Below are 27,625 nucleotides of genomic sequence, written 5' to 3' on the forward strand. Positions count from 1 at the left end.
TGAGGCCAAAGATTTAGAAAACCAAATATGCTATAACCCATGTAGCATAATACCACCTCCGACTGTTGGTCAGGGGAATATTGTAAAAACATCGGCAGGACTTTGATAGTTTATAAGGCACGGCACGTTTATTCATACAGCACATTTCTACAATTTACATTACATGTTACTTGTTAGACGCTTTTATCCAAATCGACTTACATACTCAATACTGTGGACAATCCCCACAGGAGCAATTTGGGGTGAAGTGTCTCAGGGACATAACGACATGCTGACTGCAGTGGGGTTTGAACCTGTGACCCCCTGATCCCAACACCAAGGCTCTATCCACTGCGCCACAAGCCTCAATGTACAGGGTTATAGGTAGTTGTCGCCCTTTTGCACCTGCCGGTCACCGTAGTGTTCCATCCATCCATCTTCTCCCGCTTATCCGTGGTCGGGTCGCGGAGGTAGCAGTTCCAGCAGAGAGCCCCAAACGTTCCTTTCCCTGGCCACATCAACCAGCTCTGACTGGGGGACCCCAAGGCGCTCCCAGGCCAGCGAAGATATATAATCCCTCCACCTGGTCCTAGGTCTACCCCTCGGTCTCCTCCCAGCTCCGAGTCCCTCCCGGATGACTGAACTTCTCACCTTATCCCTAAGGGAGACGCCAGCCACCCTGCGGAGAAAACCCATCTCGGCCGCTTGTGTCCGCGATCTCGTTCTTTCAGTCATGAAGGGTTTACCGTAGTGTTGTCTTTCAAAAGTAAAGGAAAAAATGCTCAATATATCATGATAATAATAATAAGAGTTCCTTTTCCTCTCGTCTGTTTATGTTTTTGTCTGAAATTTCAGTTTTCCTCATCTCTGTCCCAGGGTTTTTTTTCTACAATCTGTTTCTTAGCCCTTTTCCTGTTAGCTTCCATTAAAAAGTGACACTTTCTCCACCGTTTTGCAAATCCAAAGCTGATTTTGAGACCCACACACACACACACACGCACACGCACACGCACACGCACACACACACACACACACACAGGGCCTCTCACCATTATGCGTGGCTAATGATGGAGAAAATGTAAATGTCAGGAGGGAGAGACCTTCAAAAAGCCTTTTAGCGGCACCGTGAATCTCTGCTCTGGAGAGGATGAAACATACGAACTGTCAGTGGAGATCAGGTAGTGGAGGAGACACCTGCACACACACACACACACACACACGCACACGCACACGCACACGCGCACACACACACACACACACACACACACACACACACACACACACACACACACACACACTCCTCACTACATGTATTACACGCCTAACAGGGTTTCATCATCACACACACTTCCCAGAATGATTGACAGCTCAGAGGTAAACCCAGCAAAGAGCAAAGAGCATTGGATATGGATTTATGTCAAGTGATGGGAATTCCTTCACATACATATGACATTTAACAGGTTACCTACACACACACACACACACACACACACACACACACACACACACACACACACACACACACACACACACACACACACACACACACACACACACACACACACACACACACACACACACACACACACACACAGTCTGAAATAGTATTCCCGATAGACAAACTCGTCAAAAACATCATAATTTTAAGGAATTATGTCCAAAGTAATGATATTCTTCTTCTTTTTATAATCATGTTATTTACTGTAGTACAATGTGCACATTTTACCTTAACTTCCTCTCTTTATATGAATATTTGAATCTATTTATATTTTATTTGATCTTTTTTGGACATTTGCATGTTCTTATTTTAACTTCTTCTATTTTATTGAATTTTCTTATTTTATACAATCTTCATTATTTCATTGTAATTTTTTATTTTAAAGTCTTATAAAGTTTTATCATTTATTTGACATTTGATTCTGAATGTTTACACAGTAGATTTATATTTTCTGTATATTTTTAAGTTAAATTAAATAGTTTTTTAACTGAGACAATTTTCCTCTTAGTGAGGTTTTATTTAAAATGTCATCACGTAGCCATTAAGCTCCAAGTTTAACTCCCAGCTTTAATCCTAAAACAAATTAGTTTATTGTTTCTTAAATTTCAACTATGCAATTCCATACTTTCCATAATTCATTAAGGTGTTGTGCATATTAAAAATGTTTAACGATGAAACTCTTCTCTGCAATCACAGGTTTTCACACTGTTTCGCTTCACTGTTCAAGAAGAAATTAAGGGGTTTCTGAAAGTTTTAAAAATACAATTAAAATGGTATTAATAATACACTTTTGAATTAAAAAGTGTTTTGCGTAAAGAAGAATTTAGATCATTAAACTTTGGATTTTCTTGCAGAGAAAGCAACGTTTCCTCACACACGTCATACTGTCAATTTGACCAGAAATAATTGTATCGGTATTTGATGAGAGTAAAATAATTGAATTAAGTGAGGTCATGAATGCCATTTAGGCCCCGGCCACACGAGGATGATAACGGTCGTATCTGCTACAGTTCACTATCAGATAGACGGTTCGGCCACACGAGGCCGACACGGAAACGCAGAAAACGATAACGGGTCCCAAGGTGGGTAGATCTGCAAACGAAACGCTCTGGGGGGGCAAACGGCTCCGTGTTTACGCCTATACGATCATGTCCTGATAACGATGAAGCAATAGCCCCGCCTCTCCCCACCTCTCCTGCTCAGAGATCAGCTGCTGGGCTCTCAGAAGAGGGGGAGGAAAAGAGAGGCTCCGTTTATTATTCTTATATTATTATATAGAGTCGTTATCAATTTGTTTTAAAGCTCAATAAATAACAAAGAAGACCTTTGACCGGCACTTTTCAAATTTTGTCCGGAAGATTTCAACTTTAACGGACATGTTGACCGGCGAAAAAAAATCTAGCTGAAACTCTGCCGCACTGACCTGAGAGGTGGGTGTTTGTCATCTGCTGGTGGACTACCGGAGAGAATTACAGCAGGAGGGAGAAAAAGAGCCACAGCGGAGAATAAACAGAAGGGCAACCATGGCAACCATGCACGGGAAGTCTTCTTCGCTGCTTTTGTGGCAAGAGTACAGCGCCACTTACAGGCCTGGCATATGTACTACAGCGTCTCCAGCGCTTTCGAGCGGTCTCGTGTGAACGGACACGTTTCTGGTGCCTGTTGCGTGTGGACGGAAGACTTTTTTTGATAACGATTGCGGTCCGTTTGCGTTATCGTCCTCGTGTGGCTCCAGCCTTAGTCTTTTTGTTTAAGTCCTGCATTAAGCCTAAAGGAACATTTGAGTAATTTCCTTTAACTAAGCAATTTCAAACCTCACTTCCCTTAATTTTAAATGGAATTGTACATAAATAAAAATGATGAAACGTCTCTTCTCCTGAATGCAATCACAGGTTTTTACACTGGTTTCGCTTCACTGTTTAAGGAGTAATTGAGTTATATTGATTATACAATAATATATATCTTCATATATTAAGACAAAATTACACTTAAAGAGCCATATTTATATTTTAAAATGTATTTGCTCGAAGAAAAGTAAAGACATTTGGGTTGCTTATGGGCCCTGAAGGTAGTCTACAAGTTTTATTTTTGCGTGATTGAATAACCTTGTATTTCAACATGTTACATCATTTTAATTACCCTCCAAAAACAGGTAAACAATAAAGTTAACAAACAAAAAAGAAGTGTATAAACAAAACGGGTGATGAAAAACGGTTTTCATCACTTATGATATTGCATCTCACGAGCATGGAGGCTGGAAGTTATTCGGTCTCAGAGCACCAGTCTGAAATTGGTTTTTGGAGAAATAAATATTATTAATGAAGCGCTTCTGTCTGACCTCCAGTTTGGCTGTGAAACATCTGAGCAGCAGCTAATTAAATCCACCAGGAGTTCCTCGCTATATTATTAAACTCCATGATCTCCTGCATTGTTAAAAAACGCACCATTTCCTCAGACACACTTATCACTGTAATTTGGACCAGAAAACAAAATATGAAGCAAGAGATATGCTGGGCTCCATGTAAGAAGCAGGACCCTCAGAATTTTAAGTGCATGACACTCAGAGTTTAATGCAGATTTATGAAAGTGAAATTGATTTCATGGACGCTTGTGGCTTTTCAATTTTGTTTATTTCCTCTCAGTTTGTTTTTTGGAGCAGAACAGACACCCAGTCATCTGTTAAACTAGACAGGAAGTTGATGTTTTGTTGATTATAACCATTATTGAAATGGCATTTGATGATACTTTAACATATAACTGGTTCTACAGGATAAGATGTTTGGCACTGGAACTTAAAATTGAAATCCTTTAAGTCGATTATTCTGATTATCCAGGTATATATCTACTTTAAAGAGTTCTCTCCTGCTGATGTTCAGGTGTATATCAGTATGTAGTGTCTCTACTTTAAAGAGTTCTCTCCTGCTGATGTTCAGGTGTATATCAGTATGTAGTGTCTCTACTTTAAAGAGTCCTCTCCTGCTGATGTTCAGGTGTATATCAGTATGTAGTGTCTCTACTTTAAAGGAGTCCTCTCCTGCTGATGTTCATGTGTATATCAGTATGTAGTGTCTCTACTTTAAAGAGTCCTCTCCTGCTGATGTTCAGGTGTATATCAGTATGTAGTGTCTCTACTTTAAAGAGCCCTCTCCTGCTGATGTTCAGGTGTATATCAGTATGTAGTGTCTCTACTTTAAAGAGTCCTCTCCTGCTGATGTTCAGGTGTATATCAGTATGTAGTGTCTCTACTTTAAAGAGTCCCTCTCCTGCTGATGTTCAGGTGTATATCAGTATGTAGTGTCTCTACTTTAAAGAGTCCTCTCCTGCTGATGTTCAGGTGTATATCAGTATGTAGTGTCTCTACTTTAAAGAGTCCTCTCCTGCTGATGTTCAGGTGTATATCAGTATGTAGTGTCTCTACTTTAAAGAGTCCTCTCCTGATGATGTTCAGGTGTATATCAGTATGTAGTGTCTCTACTTTAAAGAGTCCTCTCCTGCTGATGTTCAGGTGTATATCAGTATGTAGTGTCTCTACTTTAAAGAGTCCTCTCCTGCTGATGTTCAGGTGTATATCAGTATGTAGTGTCTCTACTTTAAAGAGTCCTCTCCTGCTGATGTTCAGGTGTATATCAGTATGTAGTGTCTCTACTTTAAAGAGCCCTCTCCTGCTGATGTTCAGGTGTATATCAGTATGTAGTGTCTCTACTTTAAAGAGTCCTCTCCTGCTGATGTTCAGGTGTATATCAGTATGTAGTGTCTCTACTTTAAAGAGTCCTCTCCTGCTGATGTTCAGGTGTATATCAGTATGTAGTGTCTCTACTTTAAAGAGTCCTCTCCTGCTGATGTTCAGGTGTATATCAGTATGTAGTGTCTCTACTTTAAAGAGTCCTCTCCTGCTGATGTTCAGGTGTATATCAGTATGTAGTGTCTCTACTTTAAAGAGTCCTCTCCTGCTGATGTTCAGGTGTATATCAGTATGTAGTGTCTCTACAGGGACATGTCTCCATGCTTTAATGTTCAAAAAGCTCTTTATTTTTCTCATACTGCCTGTGCTGCAGCACCTCTTTTCACCCTCTGTCTGAAACCAGAGCCCAGTCTGCTCTGATTGGTTAGCTGGCTGGCTCTGTTGTGATTGATCAACCGCTTAGAGATGTCCCGCCCCTTAGCCTATCATGTACAATGTGTTGGAGCGCTAGCCAATAGAAGGGTGAGTGTTACATAGTGATGTCATTTTGTTCTGTAAGTAAACAAAGAAGTCCAATGGAGGCGTTTCAGGCAGGGGGGAACAAAGGGATTTTAGCCTCTGCAGACCATTTATATGCACAGAAACCTTTAGAACACTACAGGGAAGGGTAAACCCAGAAAACGCATAATAGGGCCTATTTGATGTAAAGGAAACAAGTTCAAGATCAATTTAAGTGAGAGTCAGAGAAGGTCCTGTAACTCCCCAAGAAGAACATTGTCAATTATAATAGAAAAATCTGAATTGCCAAGTCAGACCTTTTTAAAACTCTGCATGTGTAATTGGCATCTCTACAAAAGCCAATACATACACATATTTATGGCTTATGTGTCAAATTCCTGTCTCGCACTTTTAACATATACATTATGCAGAGCGCACCCTCATCCAGTTAACACCTTCCCTTCCTGCGTTGCATCAGCTATGACTCCTGACATGCAAGTGTTGGCATAGGTGTGTGTGTGTGTGTGTGTGTGTGTGTGTGTGTTTGTGTGTGTGTGTGTGTGTGTGTGTGTGTGTGTGTGTGTGTGTGTGTGTGTGTGTGTGTGTGTGTGTGTGTGTGATGTGTGTGTGTGTGTGTGTGTGTGTGTGTGTGTGTGTGTGTGTGTGTGTGTGTGTGTGTGTGTGTGTGTGTGTGTGTGTGTGTGTGTGTGTGTGTGTGTGTGTGTGTGTGTGTGTTTACAGCACCCTTCATTAACATTACTTACTGTGGAGCATGTAAACAGGTCACCTTCACCCCCAATGAAGCAGCGGACATGTAAACACAGAGCAGGGAATCATCATTTGGATTCATTTCATGTGGAAATTGGCCCGTGTCACAACAGCCAGTGGCAGAGTGGACCCTGACGGGGTCTCTGTGGCCCCCGAGGCCCCAACACCATCAACACCTCGCCTCTTTCACTCATTTGTGTCCCGCTAATGAGACTCAATGCGCTTTAGACCAGACTGTCCAGCTGTGTGACCTAACAACACACACCATGTTACACACAGCTGCACACACACACTGCCGGCGACGGATCCTAAGCAGCTGATTTGTCAGGGCCCGGCGAGGCATTCAGGCTAAATGTTCCCGTGTCGCGCCTGTCCGATTGCTGAGACGGAGAGGAGGGGAACGCTTTCATCAAACACAATGTTTTCAGACCCCAGAGGCCAGCTGTCAGCTCTCCTCACCGGCTGCACTTCATCCAGATTGTACCATTTATTTCCAAAAGCGTTTGCTATTCTTTTTCGTGCTCACTGTCTTAAAGGTCCCCTATTATACTGTTTTTCATCAATATATTATAGGTCTCAGATATATACAAAACATGTCTCTGAAGTGTTTGGCTCCAAACACCAAACAGATCATTGCAGCATCCCAGAATCCCCTCTGTTTCAGCCCTGTTTCAAAAGTGCTGATTCTCTGTCTGTTACTTTAGATGAAAATAAGGAGCCCCTCCCCACGCCCCTCTGAGAGAGATTTGGTTAAAAAGAACACAATGGTGCTCTAGGAGGAGATTCAGGTGATAAGGACGGGGGGGGGGTTACCTTGGTTGGTGATTGGCTAATGGTTACACAAGCCAAAAAAACGTTATGACATCATCAAGTGGCCAAAATCTGATCAGCTCATTTTCAGACAGGCTTTTATAGAAATGGATCAGGACAAAAAGAGAGAGAATCTTTTTTCCTGAAACTTTCAGAGTCTCTTTACACAGAGGGGACACATGTTGATGTAGAAGAGACATGAAGAAGAGGGGACACATGTTGATGTAGAAGAGACATGAAGAAGAGGGGACACATGTTGATGTAGAAGAGACATGAAGAAGGGGGGACACATGTTGATGTAGAAGAGAACATGAAGAAGAGGGGGACCACATGTTGATGTAGAAGAGACATGAAGAAGAGGGGACACATGTTGATGTAGAAGAGACATGAGAGAGGGGACACATGTTGATGAAGAAGAGACATGAAGAAGAGGGGACACATGTTGATGTAGAAGAGACATGAAGAAGAGGGGACACATGTTGATGTAGAAGAGACATGAAGAAGAGGGGACACATGTTGATGTAGAAGAGACGTGAAGAAGAGGGGACACATGTTGATGTAGAAGAGACATGAAGAAGAGGGGACACATGTTGATGTAGAAGAGACGTGAAGAAGAGGGGACACATGTTGATGTAGAAGAGACGTGAAGAAGAGAGGACACATGTTGATGTAGAAGAGACATGAAGAAGAGGGGACACATGTTGATGTAGAAGAGACATGAAGAAGAGGGGACACATGTTGATGTAGAAGAGACGTGAAGAAGAGGGACACATGTTGATGTAGAAGAGACATGAAGAAGAGGGGACACATGTTGATGTAGAAGAGACATGAAGAAGAGGGGACACATGTTGATGTAGAAGAGACGTGAAGAAGAGGGGACACATGTTGATGTAGAAGAGACGTGAAGAAGAGGGGACACTTGTTGATGTAGAAGAGACATGAAGAAGAGGATTTTGCATGATAGGTGACCTTTAAATATCCATTCTTGTATCTGCCTTTTATTTTTTTTTGGTTTTTATTTCATTTACCCTTTACTACCATGCAGTTTCCATGCCACGCTGTATCGACATTTGAAACACGACTTGTGGTATTTTCAAGTTAAAGGACATATGATGCTCATCTTCAGGCTCATAGTTGTATTTTGTATTCTGTCTCCAGGCTTTAATGTTCAAAAAGCTATTTATTGTTCTCATACTGCCTGTGCTGCAGCACCTCTTGAGTGTGTGGGAGAGGAACTTTGGGATTTTAGCCTTTGCAGACCATTTGCATGCATTAAAACCTAAAGAACACACGACAGGAAAGGAAAGAGATAACCACAAAGCATAATAGGGCCTCTTTAATAAAATGACATTTACACAGGAAAGAAAATGTATTCAAATCAATAATTGATGCTTTGGATTTGTTCTATGGAATGAACAACAATGGGACATAATGGCTTTTGATTGTTATAATTACAGCACACTACATTAAAGTCCTGTAAGGTAACCATAGCTAGAACAATCATAATGTCTCTTACACAACTCCCATCGGCACATACGAAGCGAGGAGAGCCCTGATAAATTAATCAGAAGCTACAGAGTGAATTATTAACCAGTCAGCATGTTGTTGCCACGTATGTTTTGTGCTTATAATTATGACAAAGAGACATTGTACTGATCTTGTTGGAGCGTTCCTGAACTTCCTGTGATGTTTAATGCATGGTGTTTGTTCAGAAACAGCCTGTGGTCCGGTGTGGGCTGACATGTGCAAAAGTGTTGACCTTGTTTTGTTTCCAGCGTGCACCAACGCTGTGCGCTCTCGTATAATTCAAGTGGACTGCAGGTTCAAACTCCTGTTCGAAGTGGCAACCGGGGAGATTCTGTTCTGATTGTCTACCGCATGTGTGAAGCACAGAAGCTTTTTGTTTATGGAGAATAAAACCGACACAAAGGGGAAAATTCAGATACAGAAAATCCATACAGAAGTGTGTTCGCAGTCTGCTTGCAGAGGTGGAGAAAGTACTCAGATACACTTAGTTATATAGAGCCTATATTGAATAGTGCCTTTTCATAAGACATATTGTAAATGGGGGAAATAGAGTGATTTATTGTAACTTAAGACTTAAGTAAAAGTAGTAATACCACAGTTTAGAAATACTCTGCTACAAGAAGAAGTCTGGCATTCAAAATTGTGCTTAAAGGTGGGGTATGTAATTTATTTCAGAAACACTTTTTGTTATATTCCATGGAATGCTCTTAACATCCCGATAGCAATGAATATATTAAATGCTTTGACAATAAATACATAACAAAATGTCATCTGTGGAAGCCGTGGCGCTGTAAAAAGCACGACCAATCATCTGAGCCGGCCTGGCTAAAATAACTGGATGGCCTACCTGCCTGTCAGCCTTCCATCGGGGCACAAACTTATCTCGTGCCCTCATTGGTCATGTGCGCGTTCGTGTGTGTTGGAGGAGGGGCTCTGTAAGGAAGTCTGAAGGAAGGGGCAGATTTTCTCCAGTTGTGCATTTTCAAATTCTAGCGCACTCGAGCTGGTTTCTCCAAAGTTATATACCCCACCTTTAAAGGGGACCTATCATGCAAAATGCACTTTTGTACGTCTTTTATACATGAATATGTGTCCCCGGTGTTCCAGGGAACTCACCAAGTGTCAGAAAACACAACCCTCTCTATTTTCCTCCATACCCAAATCTCTAAAAAAGGGGCTGCAACGGATCTGATAAAAACTGATCCAGATTTGAACACTGTCCTGACGTCAGGACAGTGGTGCTACGGCTATTGGGCCAACTCCACCAATCAGGAGGAGACAGACACGGCCATTGCCGTTCGAAAGCGCTGGAGACGCTGTAGTACATATGCCAGGCCAGTAGATGGTGCTGTTCTCACTGAATCTGCCCTTGCTAAAACAGAGCTAGAAATGGTCAAAATGAGGCATGGCTAAAATGCATGATCTGTTTGGTATTTTGAAAAAAAAAAGTATAAATATGCCTTATATAGGTATGGCCCTACACTATATTATTCAAATATAGCATGATAGGTCCACTTTAAGTACAAAAGTATTAGTATTCATATAAACTTAGAAAATGGCCATTTCCAGAATAATATATATTATATAACTATTATATTATTGATGATGGATCTATTTATGTAAAAAATCTGATTTTGAAGCTGGTTGAGGACAAGATCACTGTAATGACTTTTTGTATTACCAGGTTTCTTAATCCATAATAGTGTATTATAGTGTTTAGCATAATGTTTGTATCAATAATATAAACTGCAAGTAAATTGCATCTTGTTAAGTAAATGTAAAGGAGTAAAAATATGAAATAGGGTAAGATGGAAATGCATAGGCACATAAAAAATGTACTTCAGCGACCCTCTCACTCTCTTCACTCATCGTACACAGGTGCCAACCATATCCACATGACCCAACTTATGCAACCCCATAATTGATGACAGAATAATAATAAATAATATTATAAACAAAGATCAAAAAACACCAAAACCTTATTAAATGTACAACACAAATCACCACTTTCTGGCATCCATGGCAGCAGCTACTCAAGACATGACAGCAAACGCTCTTATTCCAGTTTTTGAAGCAGGATCGAAGTCTTGGTCTAAAAACCATTGATTTCCTGTTGGCTCTAACTGTAGCCTGTACTTACTTGTCACTAGTTAGAGTGGTGTTGTTGCCAGGCAACCTTTAGACGTGCTTTTTGGAGGTTTTTTTCTTTCAACCGCTCAGAATTATAAGGCGTAAATCTGGCAGTAAATTCACTGAGCAGTTGTGGAGACCCCGATGCATGAGACCACTTTACGCTTCTCTTCCACTGACTTCTCCCCTCTCCTGCTTATCTCCTCTCTCTGGAAACTGACAGTAAGCTGTGTGTGTGTGTGCGTGTGTGTGTGTGTGTGTGTGTGTGTGTGTGTGTGCGTGCGTGTCTGTGTGTATTTGTATTTGCTTGTGCATGCATGCATCAAGTTTTTCTTCTTTCCCAGCTTTTACATGACAATTTTTATGACCTCATCTCATCCAATATCCCATACGCTGCTGATAAGCATGCGTACTAAAATGTCTTATCTTGCAAATAAAATCCATGACATATATGATATCTAGATTTTGAAGGGCGGCCAGAATGGACACAAGAAAAGAAAGTCCATAAACCAAAGAATATGAACCATCAAAAGGGAGATAAACGGACCCATGATTTGATAAGGTCACACTGAAGTCAATCATAAATTTAAATACAAAGTTAAATACCAGATAAAATGTACGATAAAGAATCTATAAAATATTATCCTCATGTTATCTTAAATGTCTGTTTCTCTTGTCTTAATATTTGCCCTTGTTGATGTGGAAAATGTGCCGTGATGGAAGAATAATGTCAGACTTGATCTGTTCAATAAGGTATTATATTATTGGTAGCGTAGCGTAGCTAATCGTAGCGTAGCATAGCTATAGCCTACTGGCTCACAAAGGCAAACAAGTTACTATAAATGGCAACCACAGCTTTAATATAGTGTGAAGAATTTAATATGTGAAGATATATTGGGTTATTGTTTTGAAATCTCACTCCCCCTGTGTGTAAACCGAGCGCTTTGTTTTGACAGCTTATCCGGCCGTGCTAGCATTTACGTTCATGTTACGTCCCAACTGGCTGGTTTTAAGGCCACAACTCTGCACTTTTTACCGACAAGAAGTTATATATATACAAATAGGCTAGTATAAATGCAGTCTTATGGATCATGATACACATCTTTTCTTGACCTCAGGAGGTTTTCTATCGGTATAAAGGAAAAATGACTTAAGGATGTCATTTTAGGACTATTCAACAGCAGACTTTGTCTCAATTTTGACTAAATACTGCCTTTGAATCAGAATCACTTTATTCGCCCTACAGCCTGTCCTCCTTTACGCAGGGTGTGTGTGATTTATGTATCCCCCTGTTGAAGACAGGAAAAGACCTTGCTCGCCTTCATGTCTTTTATATTCTGGTACATGTCCTTTCCTGTATGATGAATAACAATCGACTGGTTTAGGCTTCATGTCGGATCAGCGTAGCGGTGAGGAGAGGAGAGACGTTGGGTTGGAGGGGGAGGAGAGAGCGGTGTAAAGATAAAGCTGTTTGTTAGCAGACAAGATGTTGGAGGACAGAGTCCGCCTTGTACCTGCATCAATATGCCACAGTAGTTTCTGCTCTGCCCTCTCCTTCCTCTCTGCAAACAAGAGACGGCCTCTTCATCCTCCTCTTCGTCTCCACGAGAGGATGACTCTGTCCAGTCCATGTCCATTAGTGTTATTACTGCCCTGACATCCATGCAGGCAGTCAGGGTGTCCCTTATTGTGTTGACATAGCATGAAACCCACGCTGGCACACGCAGCCTAATCTGACACATCACATTCACCCAGGCCTGGTCCACCCTGCAGGCCGCTGCCTTCACTTCTGTGCTGGGAATATGAAATGAATTCATTCAACAAAATGTCTTTATATGTTTTTAAAAACAGGAAAAACAATAAAGCCACCAGGAAGTGCGCCAAGCGTTAAAGAGGGCATATTGTGCAAAATCCACTTCTTCATGTCTCTTCTACATCAACATGTGTCCCCTCTTCTTCATGTCTCTTCTACATCAACATGTGTCCCCTCTTCTTCATGTCTCTTCTACATCAACATGTGTCCCCTCTTCTTCATGTCTCTTCTACATCAACATGTGTCCCCTCTTCTTCATGTCTCTTCTACATCAACATGTGTCCCCTCTTCTTCATGTCTCTTCTACATCAACATGTGTCCCCTCTTCTTCATGTCTCCTCTACATCAACATGTGTCCCCTCTTCTTCATGTCTCTTCTACATCAACATGTGTCCCCTCTTCTTCATGTCTCTTCTACATCAACATGTGTCCCCTCTTCTTCATGTCTCTTCTACATCAACATGTGTCCCCTCTTCTTCATGTCTCTTCTACATCAACATGTGTCCCCTCTTCTTCATGTCTCTTCTTCATCAACATGTGTCCCGTCTTCTTCATGTCTCTTCTACATCAACATGTGTCCCCTCTTCTTCATGTCTCTTCTTCATCAACATGTGTCCCCTCTTCTTCATGTCTCTTCTACATCAACATGTGTCCCCTCTTCTTCATGTCTCTTCTACATCAACATGTGTCCCCTCTTCTTCATGTCTCTTCTACATCAACATATGTCCCCTCTTCTTCATGTCTCTTCTACATCAACATGTGTCCCCTCTTCTTCATGTCTCTTCTACATCAACATGTGTCCCCTCTTCTTCATGTCTCTTCTACATCAACATGTGTCCCCTCTTCTTCATGTCTCTTCTTCATCAACATGTGTCCCCCTCTTCTTCATGTCTCTTCTACATCAACATGTGTCCCCTCTTCTTCATGTCTCTTCTTCATCACATGTGTCCCCTCTTCTTCATGTCTCTTCTACATCAACATGTGTCCCCCTCTTCTTCATGTCTCTTCTACATCAACATGTGTCCCCTCTTCTTCATGTCTCTTCTACATCAACATGTGTCCCCTCTTCTTCATGTCTCTTCTACATCAACATGTGTCCCCTCTTCTTCATGTCTCTTCTACATCAACATGTGTCCCCTCTTCTTCATGTCTCTTCTTCATCACATGTGTCCCCTCTTCTTCATGTCTCTTCTACATCAACATGTGTCCCCTCTTCTTCATGTCTCTTCTTCATCAACATGTGTCCCCTCTTCTTCATGTCTCTTCTACATCAACATGTGTCCCCTCTTCTTCATGTCTCTTCTACATCAACATGTGTCCCCTCTTCTTCATGTCTCTTCTACATCAACATGTGTCCCCTCTTCTTCACGTCTCTTCTACATCAACATGTGTCCCCTCTTCTTCATGTCTCTTCTACATCAACATGTGTCCCCTCTTCTTCATGTCTCTTCTTCATCAACATGTGTCCCCTCTTCTTCATGTCTCTTCTACATCAACATGTGTCCCCTCTTCTTCATGTCTCTTCTTCATCAACATGTGTCCCCTCTTCTTCATGTCTCTTCTACATCAACATGTGTCCCCTCTTCTTCATGTCTCTTCTACATCAACATGTGTCCCCTCTTCTTCATGTCTCTTCTTCATCAACATGTGTCCCCTCTTCTTCATGTCTCTTCTACATCAACATGTGTCCCCTCTTCTTCATGTCTCTTCTTCATCAACATGTGTCCCCTCTTCTTCATGTCTCTTCTTCATCAACATGTGTCCCCTCTGTGGAAAGAGACTCTGAAAGTTTCAGGAAAAAAGATTCACTCACTTTTTGTCCTGATCCATTTATATAAAAACCTGTCTGAAAATGAGCTGGTCAGATTTTGGCCACTTTATGATGTCATAACGATGTTTTATTTTCATCTAAAGTAACAGACAGAGAATCAGCACTTTTGAAACAGGGCTGAAACAGAGAGGATTATGGGATGCTGCAATGATCTGTTTGGTGTTTGGAGCCAAACACTTCAGAGACATGCTTTGTATATATCTGAGACCTATAATATATTGATGAGAAACAGTATAATAGGGGACCTTTAAAGAGGGCGTATAATGCTCATTTTCAGGTTCATATTAGTATTTAGTGACATGTCTCCATGCTTTAATGTTCAAAAAGCTCTTTATTTTTCTCATACTGCCTGTGCTGCAGCACCTCTTTTCACCCTCTGTCTGAAACCAGAGCCCAGTCTGCTCTGATCTGTTGTGATTGGTCAACCGCTTAGAGAAGCCCCGCCCCCATAATGTGTCGTAGCGCCAATAGAAACGCAAGTTTTACAAGAAAAGGGAAAACACCAAAAAGCATAAAAAGGCCTCTTTAAAGCAAACTTTTGTAAAAGTTGTGGACGTCATCTTATACGGAAGTTGTTATATCTTTTATGAATTGTGTTGTCTCTTTATTTTCAAATTTGGGGCAGTGCAATCTTGACTTTCATCGAAGCAAATGAGAGTCCCCGTGGGCCTCAGATGTTAACACAATTATAAACAAGCAGTAGTTTCTTCTTTGATTCATTTGTAAATTTGTATTTAAAATTGTGGTAATAAGCGCTTCTTTCACAGAAGATCCACATCTTTATTTTAAGACAATTGAGTTCCTTTGGGAGATGGGATTTAGATCAAAAGAGGAACAAAAGTTTGACAAACAGTAAATGTTGGCCTCCTCTAAGGGCTGTTTGTTCTCGTCCCAAACACCAGAGAGTAAACGGAGCGGTGCCCAGGCTTTGTTCTGAGTGTTGCCGGACACAGATTAGCCTCGCTAACTCTCGCCATGTGGCTCCGTGCCTCCAGAGTCGCTCTGAGGGAAGTCTGAATGCTCATATGTCCAATTTCTCTTCAACATCAGCAACCAAACAGCAAAATAAACTCAAATACTGAGGTGTGTTAATCCTCAAACATGCATGTTTTTTTATCAATGGTGGAGCATTGCTTTTCATGGGTGACTTTTCATTTTGGAGGCATGGTTTATTGATGTGTAGTGGATTTAAACTGCAAACATACAGTATTTGTGGCACATACTGTAAACAAAGTTAAATATGAATTACAGATATCATTGTTGTTATTAGGGATGCTCCGATCGCCAATTTTGGGGCCGATCGCCGGAATCAGTATCGGCCGATACCGATCCGATCGAGTGGGCGGGGCCTATGGGGATCTTCCATTTAAAGTGATGTTTAAAACTCAGTTAATGGGGCTCACTCACTGGCGCTTCCACAAACAACAACCAACATCATTATTACATTCAAATGAAGTACATTATTCAAGTTTACATTCACTTTGGAGAATAACACGGGAGAAATGAGCGGAAGCGCTCTCTCCCCCTCTCTCTCCCTCTCTCTCTCCCCCTCTCTCTCTTCCCCCTCTCTCTCTCCCCCCTCTCCCTCTCTCTCTCTCTCTCTCTCTCCCTCTCTCCCTCTCCTGACAGCCTGTCAGTATCGTCTCCTGCAGCTCACTGATCCAGTAATGAGTGACCCGACAGTGAAGAATAAACATATTTATAACTAGTTCAGCTTGTTCCAGAGGTAGATAAAATAGCTAAGTGTGTTAGGTCTAACTCTTAGTGTGTGTGTTGCTCTCCGCTCACCGGTCCGTCACAGCGGGCGGAGCTGCTTCTGCTTCACACACACACGTTGCATACCGCTATTTTGCTGTCTTTTTCGGACACCTTAAAATACTGCCAGACCGGTGAAGCCATTTTGGCGAGCTTGTTTTGCCGCGCACAGAGAAAAGTGTCATGTATTTTACGTCATGTGATCGGCTCTCCTGATCAGCCTTTCTAGAGAGCACCGATCGATCGGCAGAGAGTGAATATCGGCCGATCGATCGGAGCATCCCTAGTTGTTATTATACATTTTCGAAAGATATCTTGATCTTACTAAGCCATTTCTGGTTATTGTTGGCATGTCATAGTATTTCGTTTGGATACATCTTGCAGTATTTCGTAGGACGCTTTGTGGCTTTAGTAAGATATACAGGGATGTATATGAGGACTTACCTGTGTATTAATGTAAACCAGAAAGAGGGCATTGGGAAACATGGAAATTGCCTATTCAATTACATGAGTGCGATTTGTTTGGGTTCTTTTATCATGTAGTGAAAATCTGATATAGTGACAGCCCTTATTTGTACTGACAGAAGGACAGTTGCAAAGCCCCGATGGAAGATTGAATCCTGGAGTAGCTACAAGACGTAATCATTCAGCAGTCAGAGCTCTTTCAGTTACAATATGTGGGGGGAATTATTTTTAGGACACACTACACTAAAGGAACACCTCTAAAAAAAGTGTAATAGGGCCTCTTTAATGGAAAGCTTTTGTGTTTATTTGCTTTATCCTTTGGCTATTCTGTAGCTTTTTCCATGCACCATTTATGCTGTAACTATCTTCTTTCTACCATCCACTCATCCCTACCGTCGATCTCTCTCCTATATACTCTCTACTCTCTCTCTCTATCTCTCTCCTCTCTCTCTCTCTCTCTCTCTCTCTCTCTCTCTCTCTCTCTCTCTCTCTCTCTCTCTCTCTCTCTCTCTCTGTCTGCAGGATGCCAAGTTTGTGGAGGAGAGGAGGAAGCAGCTGCAGGGCTACCTTCGCATGGTGATGAACAAACTGATCCAGACGCTGCCGGAGTTCACAGCTCGGCCCACCAAAGAGACCCTGCTGTCTCTGCTGCCTTTCTGTCTGTAAGTGGACACACACAGGCAGGTTCAATACCGCCTCTAAGCCTTTGTGCAAGCATGTGTAGATGTGTCGGTGTGTGTGTGTGTGTCGGTGTGTGTGTGTCGGTGAGGGATTAAGGGGAAGGATGCCAACACATGTGCAGGTGCAGGGCTCCTGTCTGTGAGCGATTGCTACAGAATGTAAGTGGAGGAATCCAAACAATGCAGTCAGAAAAAGAAATCACAAAGTGTGTGTTTGTAACTTTTTGAAATATTCATAGCACTAGATTGTGATTTTGAGTTGTTTTCTAGTCCATGGCAAACTCAAATATGGTGCAATCCACGTGATTTTCAGTCAAATCATTTGTGAAGATGCGTTTAACCATTGCAGAAATCCCAGTATATGCTCGAATTGCATCTATATAGGAAAAATATCAGTTTTTAGCAAGTTTGTGGGTTATTATACCAATGTAATCAATAAGAGGTTGACAAGGAGTAAGCTGCCACTGCTGTTTTGTTAGTAGTTGTTACAGCAGAGGATTAATGTCACTAATAATGTCCGATCCCTGGTGAATAAACCTCAGCGTTTCCTGCATGTTACACTCATATACATAATTCACACATAGCAGCGTATATGTTCTGTCACACACACTCACACTGTGTGAAAGAGCCTGATGCCTCCGCTGCCCACCTAGCTACCACTTCGTCTTAAAATACGATTTTCCAGTCATTTCCTGTCCATATTCATATCGGTTTCCACTCACTGGGATCAGTCAGCTGGCGTGACCCGTCACATCGTCTGACTGAAAATCATTTCCTCTCCAAAGACATCTGAGTCATCGGGCTAAGGCTGGAACAAAAACAACATGGTCGACATTGGGGCCTTGTTGAAAGCAAGTATGTGCAGAATCTTGTGCAACACTGGCATTTATGTAAGCTACACCTTTATGTAAATAACACCTTCATGCAGATCTAGATCCCTCCGCTTTGCATCGGGCTCCTGATCAGCCTGTCGGTGTTCTTTTCCCCATAATGACCAAGTCGCTGCACATTATCCCGCTTATTACATGGCCACATTCTCAACAAAGTAATTGAAATGCTTTTATGGATTTAGAAAATGATTTAAAAATAGTTGTATGTATTGATTTAAATTGACATGCATCCGCTAAGAAAAATAGTCCGTTGTTACCGTTTGAAAAACGTAGCAACGGCAGGAAGGCGGAGCTTTTTGATTACAGATTTGAAAACATCGTTGCTTGTTTTAAAAGTAGCACAATTCATTATGTCAAACCTTGGAAAGTATCTAGATATCCCTGCCCTAATGCCAAAGTAACTGGCAACTGAATATGTGTCGCCGTTTGATGTCTATGTCTGGACCGCTGCGTAAAAAGGAGGGTTTCTACCCCGTTACTTCTCCGCTGTTTTCTTGTCGCTCTTGTCTTGTCAGTTAGGCAAACTGTATACAGTTAAATCGAACGGACTTCTTTGTGCAGATGTGAGCGTCCTTAACAACGGTCAATAAGTCCTTGACAGCGGTCTGTCTGCTCTGGATTAACAACGTGTCACGTGTTCTGAATTGACCAATCAGAATCGAGTATTCAACTAAACCATGTAATAATTCCTAATAATGACATGGGTGTTTATTTGTAGGTAAATGAAAGTGCGGCTGTTGGATGTTTTCTAAAATTCAACATTCAAATTTGTTGTTAGCATTTTAGCACTTACGGTTCCCCCGTCTTTAAGGTAACGTAAACAAAAGCTAAGGTAATGTAGGCTAATGTTCTACAACATAAATAATTCAGTAAATACTCTACTCTTCAATGTCCGAAGCTTTTGTGTGTCTTAAAATCGGCAGTTACTAACAAGTGACTAAATGAGATGCTAAATATCGTCCCGCTGAACATTAGCCGCCTTTAGCTTAGCGGCTAATATTAGCGTTTTAATTCTGGTGATTGCATCCACCCTTCAAAAATCCTAAAGTGGTTTTAATATGTGGAGCTATGCTGCTGAACATAACGTGTACATATCATAAACGTTGGTTTGCTACAGAGATTATTTCTGCAATCTAATGGGAAAATCCAATTGCTATTCGTTGTTGCGATGCTAACTTCAGGGTCAGCCTTCACAAGTACGTCATCACTGCATCATTCAATTCCTTCAGTGTAGGTTTGGCCATGAAAAGTCCAAGACTGTTTAAAAAAAAAGATGGGTTTCAGTCAAAGGGTTACATTTACTCAACGTGAATACTGTTCTACTACAAATCACAGATTTCACCAGATCATTTGATAACCATAGTAAAGCTTATACAGAGATTTTTCCCTCATCGTCCCAGATCCATCCGAAGAAATAGAAGATAACCAAAGTTGAAGTAATTGTTTGTGATGTTTGTAATTATGGGTCAACACATTTTGGTTATACATGTACAATGATGCTCGGTTCATCATGTCAACACAACAATCACAAGCTAAATATAAAGTAACATTGAGTTGATGGTTGAGGACTTTTACTTGCATACACAGGTCTTATTTAGCCTCCATTCATCTGTGCTGACGGGGGATTTACCTCTACATTTGAATCGCAGTAGACGTCGACTCAACACCGATCAGTGTACCGTTATATTCCTTGCTCACGTGTGTGTGTGTAAAGGCATTCAGGCTTCTGTTATTTCTCTACAATGGCCGCTCTGAGGCCTGCCAGTGTTGTCGTGATGTTTCAAGTTTTAATATAACAGGACTGACTTACTGCCTGTTCAGTTAGCGAGATCAAACCTGCGCTGTCTCACGTCTTCAGTGAAGATGAAAGGATGATTAGTCCGGTCATTAACGTGATGAAAGGGGGGGGGAGTGGAGAAGATGCCGAGGTAAGCAGGAAACTATTTGGTTTTGATCTAATTAGAAACCCTTCTGGAAAATATGTAACAACCATGTTTGGACCACATAAAGAAAACTCAGAATTCATTATAATCTCAAATATGGCTGCAGCGTTCAATTATCATGTAGTAGTTGAGTAGTAGTTGTTGTTCTAAATTAAATCAATTAATGCTGTTTTAATTCTATTTTGAGGTGAAAAAATGCATGTTTTATTTATTTCAAATTACTTTAAAAAAGGTACTTTTATTTCAACTATATGTTCAATGATTAAAAATGGATTGTAATTAATTAATATCTCTGGCTTTACCTCCCTACCATCTTCCCTCTCGGCCAAATGTTTGCATATAACACGTTTTGCTATTTGCTAGGCAACACATTTCACTCGTTGCAGCTGCTTCAAAAATAACACATTTTATTTTGCCTTTATTTAAAGATTTAAAAGCAACGCCATTTTGTTGGTGACTCAGCCTCTCAGTCTTGTTTCAATCACCCCATATGGGTCAGCTTTAACGTAGTCATATGCCATTTAAAGTCCAGTAACAGGCCTGAGATCAGTGTTCCTGTTCTGCTGTTTACAGATTGCTTCATTTGCACTCTTCATGCTGAGTTTCTCCTCCTGTCTGCAGCACTCCTCTCCTCCGATAGCGCTGCCAGCACTTAGTATGCAGCAGGAGCTCGACACCTTCATGGTTTACTCAGAACACAGAGTACACTCTCAGTCTTATTGACCTGCTGCCTCGGAGAAAAGTGCTGTAGACCTTTGTGTCACAGTCAAGAGCAGTTTTAGTTTTCACAATGAAGATATAACCTTTTATTGTTGTGGACTTATACAGTTGCTGTGTGTTTGTGCCTGTACAGGACGTGTAGAGGGAATAGTTTGTTATTCAGACTGTTATTAATCTCACCCCACCTTTTGCTGTTAGACAATCAATTTGATGCATGTTTGTGTACCCATTTTCTCTAATTATGCACCTCTGCAATTCAATTATTAAAATTCCAACAGTGCCTGGTGAAGTCATTATCCTGCACAAGTCAATATCAGACCTAAATGGGGGACAAGTACATGCTGAGAGCCGGAGAACAAAAACTGTAAGCCTAATTATTTCCGCACATTTAGCTACTCTACCCAGTTTGATATGAATAAATGAGATGGCTGGTGGTTTCAGCTCTGCATGCTGCCCCCCAATTTACTATGATTTTTTGCTGATATAATTCCCCATCGCACCACTGCCTGGCCAACCTTGGTCAAGTTCAGATTGTGTGACTGCATTGGATTTAGCCAGCCTGGTGAGAGGATGCCGGAGAAAATTGAATAATCTTCGTCACATTAGCAAAGATCAGGCTGTTCCCATATGACCTGCTCACACTGTGACCCCCTCAGTTTGTGTTCTTTACTCAAAGGTATTGTTTAAAGTGGGGTTGTATGAGGAGCATATTGATAGTGTATTAACTACAGTAAATGGTTGACATGCCCATAGTTTGTAGAACATACAGGGGGACCAGCAAGCAGCTGAGAGACTGATGTTGATGGAAATATCATATGTTAGCCTCCTTAAAGATTCTGTATCAGTTTAAGTACGCCTTTAAAACACCAAATAAAATAAAATAAGATTTAGAAAGTAAGAGATCAAGTCAAATTTAAACAAGCTACTTCCATATTTTGTGAGGTAAAATCACGTTATTATAGCAAAGGGAACAATGCAGATAAAAAGGCACAATCAATAAGTATAGCTAACATGTGGAATTTAGAGGTAAGCATTTGTATGTGAAAGTATAAAGTGACGTATCGGGTAATAACAATACTTACCTGTACAAAAATGTGAATTTCCACAGTTTCTATATTTATATGTCCATTTCCCTGTGGTGGGGACGAATAAAGGATTCATTTTGTTCTTGTCAATGGATTCTGGTGGCTTTGGAAAGCGCTAAGATTAGTTTGATTAGACGGCTTCAGTTTCACATCAGAAAGGGCTGGCTGAAAGCAAGTTAACGCTGTGAAAACATTCTAAATATAACCTACACCAGAACCTTTACTGTTCGTAAGTGGCTGAAAACAATTTGCTGCTGCCTCCATTCACAGCAGGACGTCTCAAAGCTCCAATGGCTGTAATTCTGCCTGATTTTCCAACCAGGGGGCATGGAGACATTCATCTACTGTGGAAACAACCTTATACAACCCTACTTTAAAACATCCAAACCATCCCTTTTAGTTGAAATCTGTGCTTGAACCCAGTGTTACTGTCTCAGCCTATGTCAACATGACAGAGCCTCTTCTCACTGTGCTGCTTTTTTAGCCTCTGCTGCTTCAAAATACAAGTGTTTCTCCCGCAGTGACACTTTCAGCCAAAGCAACGCCCCATGACGGCTTTTGTTTCAAAAGGTCTGTCCAGATAACCTTAATCACAGATGTAGCAGCTGTAGTTCTTTAATAAAAAAAAGGCCATTGGGACACCAACAGGGTATTGCCCTCTGCCTTTTCCTTGTTTTTAATATTCATCCCTTTGTCAGAGAAGCACTTGAACCCTTTTAACAGTCCGTATTCATCACAGGCTGCAGGTGAGAGTTCACTGTCTTGCCGATTAACTGCTTCAGAAGAAATGAAACAAGAGAGCCATTTTAAATCCCGCCGTTCAATCTCCCTGCTTTTCATTTCCTCCCTTTTGACAAGTGGCTCTCATTCATCCTCAGCCTTATCAGACAAGACTCTGGGATCAGGGGTTCACCCGTTGTGAAGACGGTCGTCAGGGAAACCAGGGCAATGATGTCATCATGAGTGGCCGAGATTATTTCCTACCGAGTACTCAGAAAACCACAACATCATAATCACATAATGTGATTCCTAGTAACAGCAAGGACATAAACCTGCCAGTAGTTCAACTGGGAGTCATTTCATGTTTCTTTGTTATAGCAGAACATTTCAGGGGTGTCAAACTCAAATACACAGTGGGCCAAAATAAAAAAATGGGTACTAGTCGAGGGCCGGACTGGTTCAATGTTTATTGCAAAACTTATTGAAATGAACTTATTGCACATATTAAACCTGGAACTAACAAAGCTTAAATGATTGCCTATAAAAACAACATTAAACATTAAATAATCAGTTGCATTCATTTCTTATGGCTCTATCTGCAGCTTTTCCAGAGTCATTTCTTATGATTACATTTTCCCACAGGCCAACAACCAGAGATGGAGTACTCGAGTCCTGGACTCGGACTCGAGTCGGACTCGAGTGCCGATTTTCGGGACTCGTGACTCGACTCGGACTCCCGCACTGATTGACGCGACTCGGACTTGGACTCGTGAATTCTCGCGCACGATGACTTGGACTCGGACTCGGACTCGTGAATTATCGCGTACGCTGACTTGGACTCGGACTCGGACTCGTGAATTTTTCCCCCCCATGATGACTCGGACTCGACTTGTACATTGACGCTCCGACTTGGACTCGGACTCGGACTCGAGCAAGTTTTCTATGGAGTCTGATGTCCTCTATCCTGGCGTGTGCACCGGCTGCGAGGCGAGTTCACGTACTGGGCCCCGCTATTCCAGTCTAAAGATGTCTAGAGACACACCCCGCATCGTGCTGTATGCTTTCACACATTCTGCTTCCACATTGGAAAAGAGCAGCGCAAAATGCTCTATGTTGAAACAATATTGAAGAGAAGGCTCCGTAACACATTACTCTAAACATCGAGTTCAGACATATAGGCTGTCTTGAACACTATCATCAGAGTAACGTCATCTAATCAATACATAAAGATTCAGCCGATAACACGAAAGCATATGGCTACTTAACATGCAGAATGACGTCATTTTGCATGCTAAGTAGCCATGTGCTTTCTGGGACTAAATCTTTATCAGTAAACCGATTTAACCGGTAAAAGTTCCTTCAAAATAAGAGTCCCGATCTTATTACTATCAAAATAAAAGTGCAAAACGAAAACTTTACCATAGGAAAATATTGGCATACAAATATAATCACTTCTCTAAAAGGTAACTCATTTTAAACATAGTTTATATATAATAATAATAATAATATTAGTAATAAGCTTTATATTTGTATAGCACCTATTACAAGAATTGTAGCCAAACTCGCTTTACAGCAGTTCAATAGACAGATTAGTATAACATGACAGGATAAAAGCAATGTAGAGGAGCAGCTACATTTCAACACATATATCCATGAAGATTAATACATGAAGACTTGTGACTCGGACTTGACTTGGACTCTTCTTAGGTGACTCGGACTTGGACTCGGACTCGAACACAGGTAATGATGACTCGGACTCGGACTTGACTCGGACACTCCTTGGGTGACTCGGACTTGGACTCGGACTCGACTACGACTCTCCCTTGGTGACTCGGACTTGGACTCGGACTCGAAGAGTGGTGACTCGAGAGTGACTTGGACTCGTGAATTGGTGACTTGACTACAACACTGCCAACAACAGCTTCAAAAAAACTATTTCCCTCAAAGAACAAAACAAACATGCCCTGTTGTCTCAAGAAAAAAAGTGCAGAAGGAAACATCCATTGAAACTCAGTGTGCTGCTCTGTGATGCTAGTTCAAGCCAGATACTTGGCATCTCATCTTGGGTGCAAGGTCATCAATGTTTGGGGTCAGGCTCTGAGCTGAGGAAACCCTCAGGATTGAGTGAAGGTGTGCGTGCAATATACCGGCGGGCCAGATCTAATAGTAATTACAAATTATCCTGCGGGCCGAAATTAAATCCACCACGAGCCTGATTTGGCCCCCGGACCTTGAGTTTGACACATGTGATTTAGAAGATTGCCAATGCCATTTCCTAACAAGTTGCAAGAAACTTTAGCCCATAGTTTTAGTTTTTTTGCAGTTTTTAGTAACTCTGCTGACCAACAGTCAAACAAACCGACAAAAAACATATAATTTGTGTAGTTTAAAACAATGAAAGTCTACTGTAGATGGTCTCTTCAATCCACTAACATTAGCCTGGTTAGCCACCTTGCTACAACTGCTAAAAATCTGATTTCATTTTAATTGCAAAAATGTATTGTTGCAAGCTACAAATGTGAAGCCTTCCCCCTTAGATGCATAAGTGGGTCTTTTTTTACCCGGTGAGGTGGTTTTCTTGAAGTATCTTTGTAATTACAGTTTTTTATCATTTCATATTCCAGCTATTCCTCAAAAAACATGTTTTGGATATCATGCCATTCTAATTTTAAATTTACATTTTAAGAAATTGTAGTTTTTGTATTACTACCCCAAGCTTCCATAAGTGGGTCTTTTTGGACCCGGTGAGGTGGTTTTCTTGAAGTATCTTTGTAATTTAAAAAATGTATCCTTTCATATTCCAGCTATTCCTCAAAAAACATGTTTTGGATATCATGCCATTCACATTTTTAATTTACATTTTAAGAAATTGTAGTTTTTGTATTACTACCCCAAGCTTCCATAAGTGGGTCAAAACTGACCCGCATGCATTTTCTATGGAATCCTCTGGGAAAACGTTTTTTTTCAAAATGTAAAAGAAATTTCTAAAATTATAAATAGTGAAAAATTAAATATTAAATATTTCTAGTGTGAACCAAAATATAATACTAAATATTATATAAGAGATTTTTCTTAACCAAAATGACAAAAATTGCATAAAAACACATATTATTCTAATACGGGTCCTTTTAGACCCACTTATGGAAGAGTGTGTCCAGTCACTCGGGCATCTAAGGGTTAAAGAAAAATGTAATAATTGTCAGTGGTTTATCTGCCTCTATTATCCTTGTAATGTGTAACAAAAAAAAAGAAGTCTGGCAAAAATAATGATAAAGACTAAAGTAAGGCAAGCAGTGAATTAAATAAACTTCCATTTTGCTACTCGATTTGAGAGTTAAGATATTTAGCTCAAAAAATCGTCTCTATTTACTTCTTTGAATGTCGGGTTTCACAAGTAGAAGTCCTCTGGCAGAAGGCAAATGAGGCGTTTAAGTCTCCAGATGCAGCATCAGTGGAGTGTTTGAATAACAAACTTGTCCAGATGTTCATTTAAAGTCCCCGTCTCTTCTCTTCCTCTCCTGCAGAGACACGCCACAGGCCAACGACGGAGGAGCCAAAACGCCTCGCTCCAAAACGTCTTCTCGCTTCCCCCGACTGGGCCGCAGCCGCAACCCGGAGACCAGAACGGACCCTCAGAGCGGCGACCTTTAACCCCTGGAGCCTGTGGACTAATTATCTGTCACTTCATAGATGAGAGCAGCGCTACGTCAATGCCTGGCGAAATTCCTGCCCCGCTTACTTTCGGGTGAAAACAAAGCATGAGTGCGAAGTGGAAACATATACTTTGATCTTGTCTAAAAGCTTACAGGATGTAAAGGATTACAAATTAGGGTTTTCTTACTTTCTTACCTTTTAAAAGGACAGTAAAATATGTGGCTTCAGGCTCCACAGAGAGGACGAAAAACGTAATTAAAGGGATCCGGTCAGTCAATACGTGTAAGTCTGTGGGAAATACCTAAACACGGCTAAATTATGTTCCCCTATTTGTTTAAATTAAACCATAAATCAACGCGTTGATCGATCTTAAAGGACATTGTGTAATTGTTTGCCTAACTAACATATTTGGGCTCCATGTATACAAAAAAGCACGGTTTTCTTAAATGTTTGATCTGATTGGAGAAAAGAGGAATCTGTATTTACTGCCAGGGAAATGACAGCGAATTTTCACCCAAAAAGGGGCGGGGCCACATGGGTTGCTCTCATCTATTGGCTGAGGACGACGTTTCCTGTGTGGAAGTCTAACGGACCTTCAAAGTGTCACGATACAAGGACTCATTCGAGGAAAGGAGACGGGACTCTCTGTGAGATAAATGTATATTTGTGTGCATCGCTGGGTGAGTGTAGGACAAATGACCCAATCACACACCTCTTACCTCACTGAGAGACAGAGACTCTGTAAACTGCACACAAACTAACCTGGACGGCTCTTCTCAAACACAATGAGGTGACAGAAATGTGTTTTTTTTTTTTTTGTGTGAAAGTGTTACAGTCATAGTGCCTGCATTGCTTTGTAGCTGCTCTCCTGATAGGGAGAGGGAGAGGGAGAGGTGGGTATATTAAAGTATTATCCTGGGAAATGAATGTTTTTTTTCATATAATGTTTCAGCGTAACGCAGCGTCCACACGGCGGCGGGCGTTGAAGCTTGCCGGTGGGCGTGTCTGAAACTCGACCAACAACCAATCACATGAATCTCCCGCCCCCGGACACACAAGGACGCGGTTTGATTGGCTAGAGCTTGTACTGGCATATGATTTGATTGGCTGAAGCTTCCGTCGAAGCTTCAAAAGTAGAAGCGACGGAACCACAATGCAGTTCGGCAAAGCGTGACGT

The 27,625-nt window shown here is 41.2% G+C and overlaps 1 protein-coding gene across 1 annotated transcript in view; it reads left to right on the forward strand.

Annotated features, from left to right (window-relative positions):
• snx29 (sorting nexin 29) overlaps positions 1-27,361 on the forward strand; it is a 172,215-nt gene extending 144,854 nt beyond the window's left edge. Inside the window, exons 20-21 of the mRNA XM_034119891.1 lie at positions 17,279-17,418; positions 26,319-27,361. Coding sequence (XP_033975782.1) covers positions 17,279-17,418; positions 26,319-26,445 — 267 coding nt within the window. The 3' untranslated portion in view covers positions 26,446-27,361. The remainder of the gene's footprint in view (positions 1-17,278; positions 17,419-26,318) is intronic.
• Positions 27,362-27,625: the final 264 nt, after the last annotated feature.

Source organism: Trematomus bernacchii, unplaced genomic scaffold (assembly GCF_902827165.1).
Source record: "Trematomus bernacchii unplaced genomic scaffold, fTreBer1.1, whole genome shotgun sequence".
Classification (NCBI taxonomy): domain Eukaryota; kingdom Metazoa; phylum Chordata; class Actinopteri; order Perciformes; family Nototheniidae; genus Trematomus; species Trematomus bernacchii.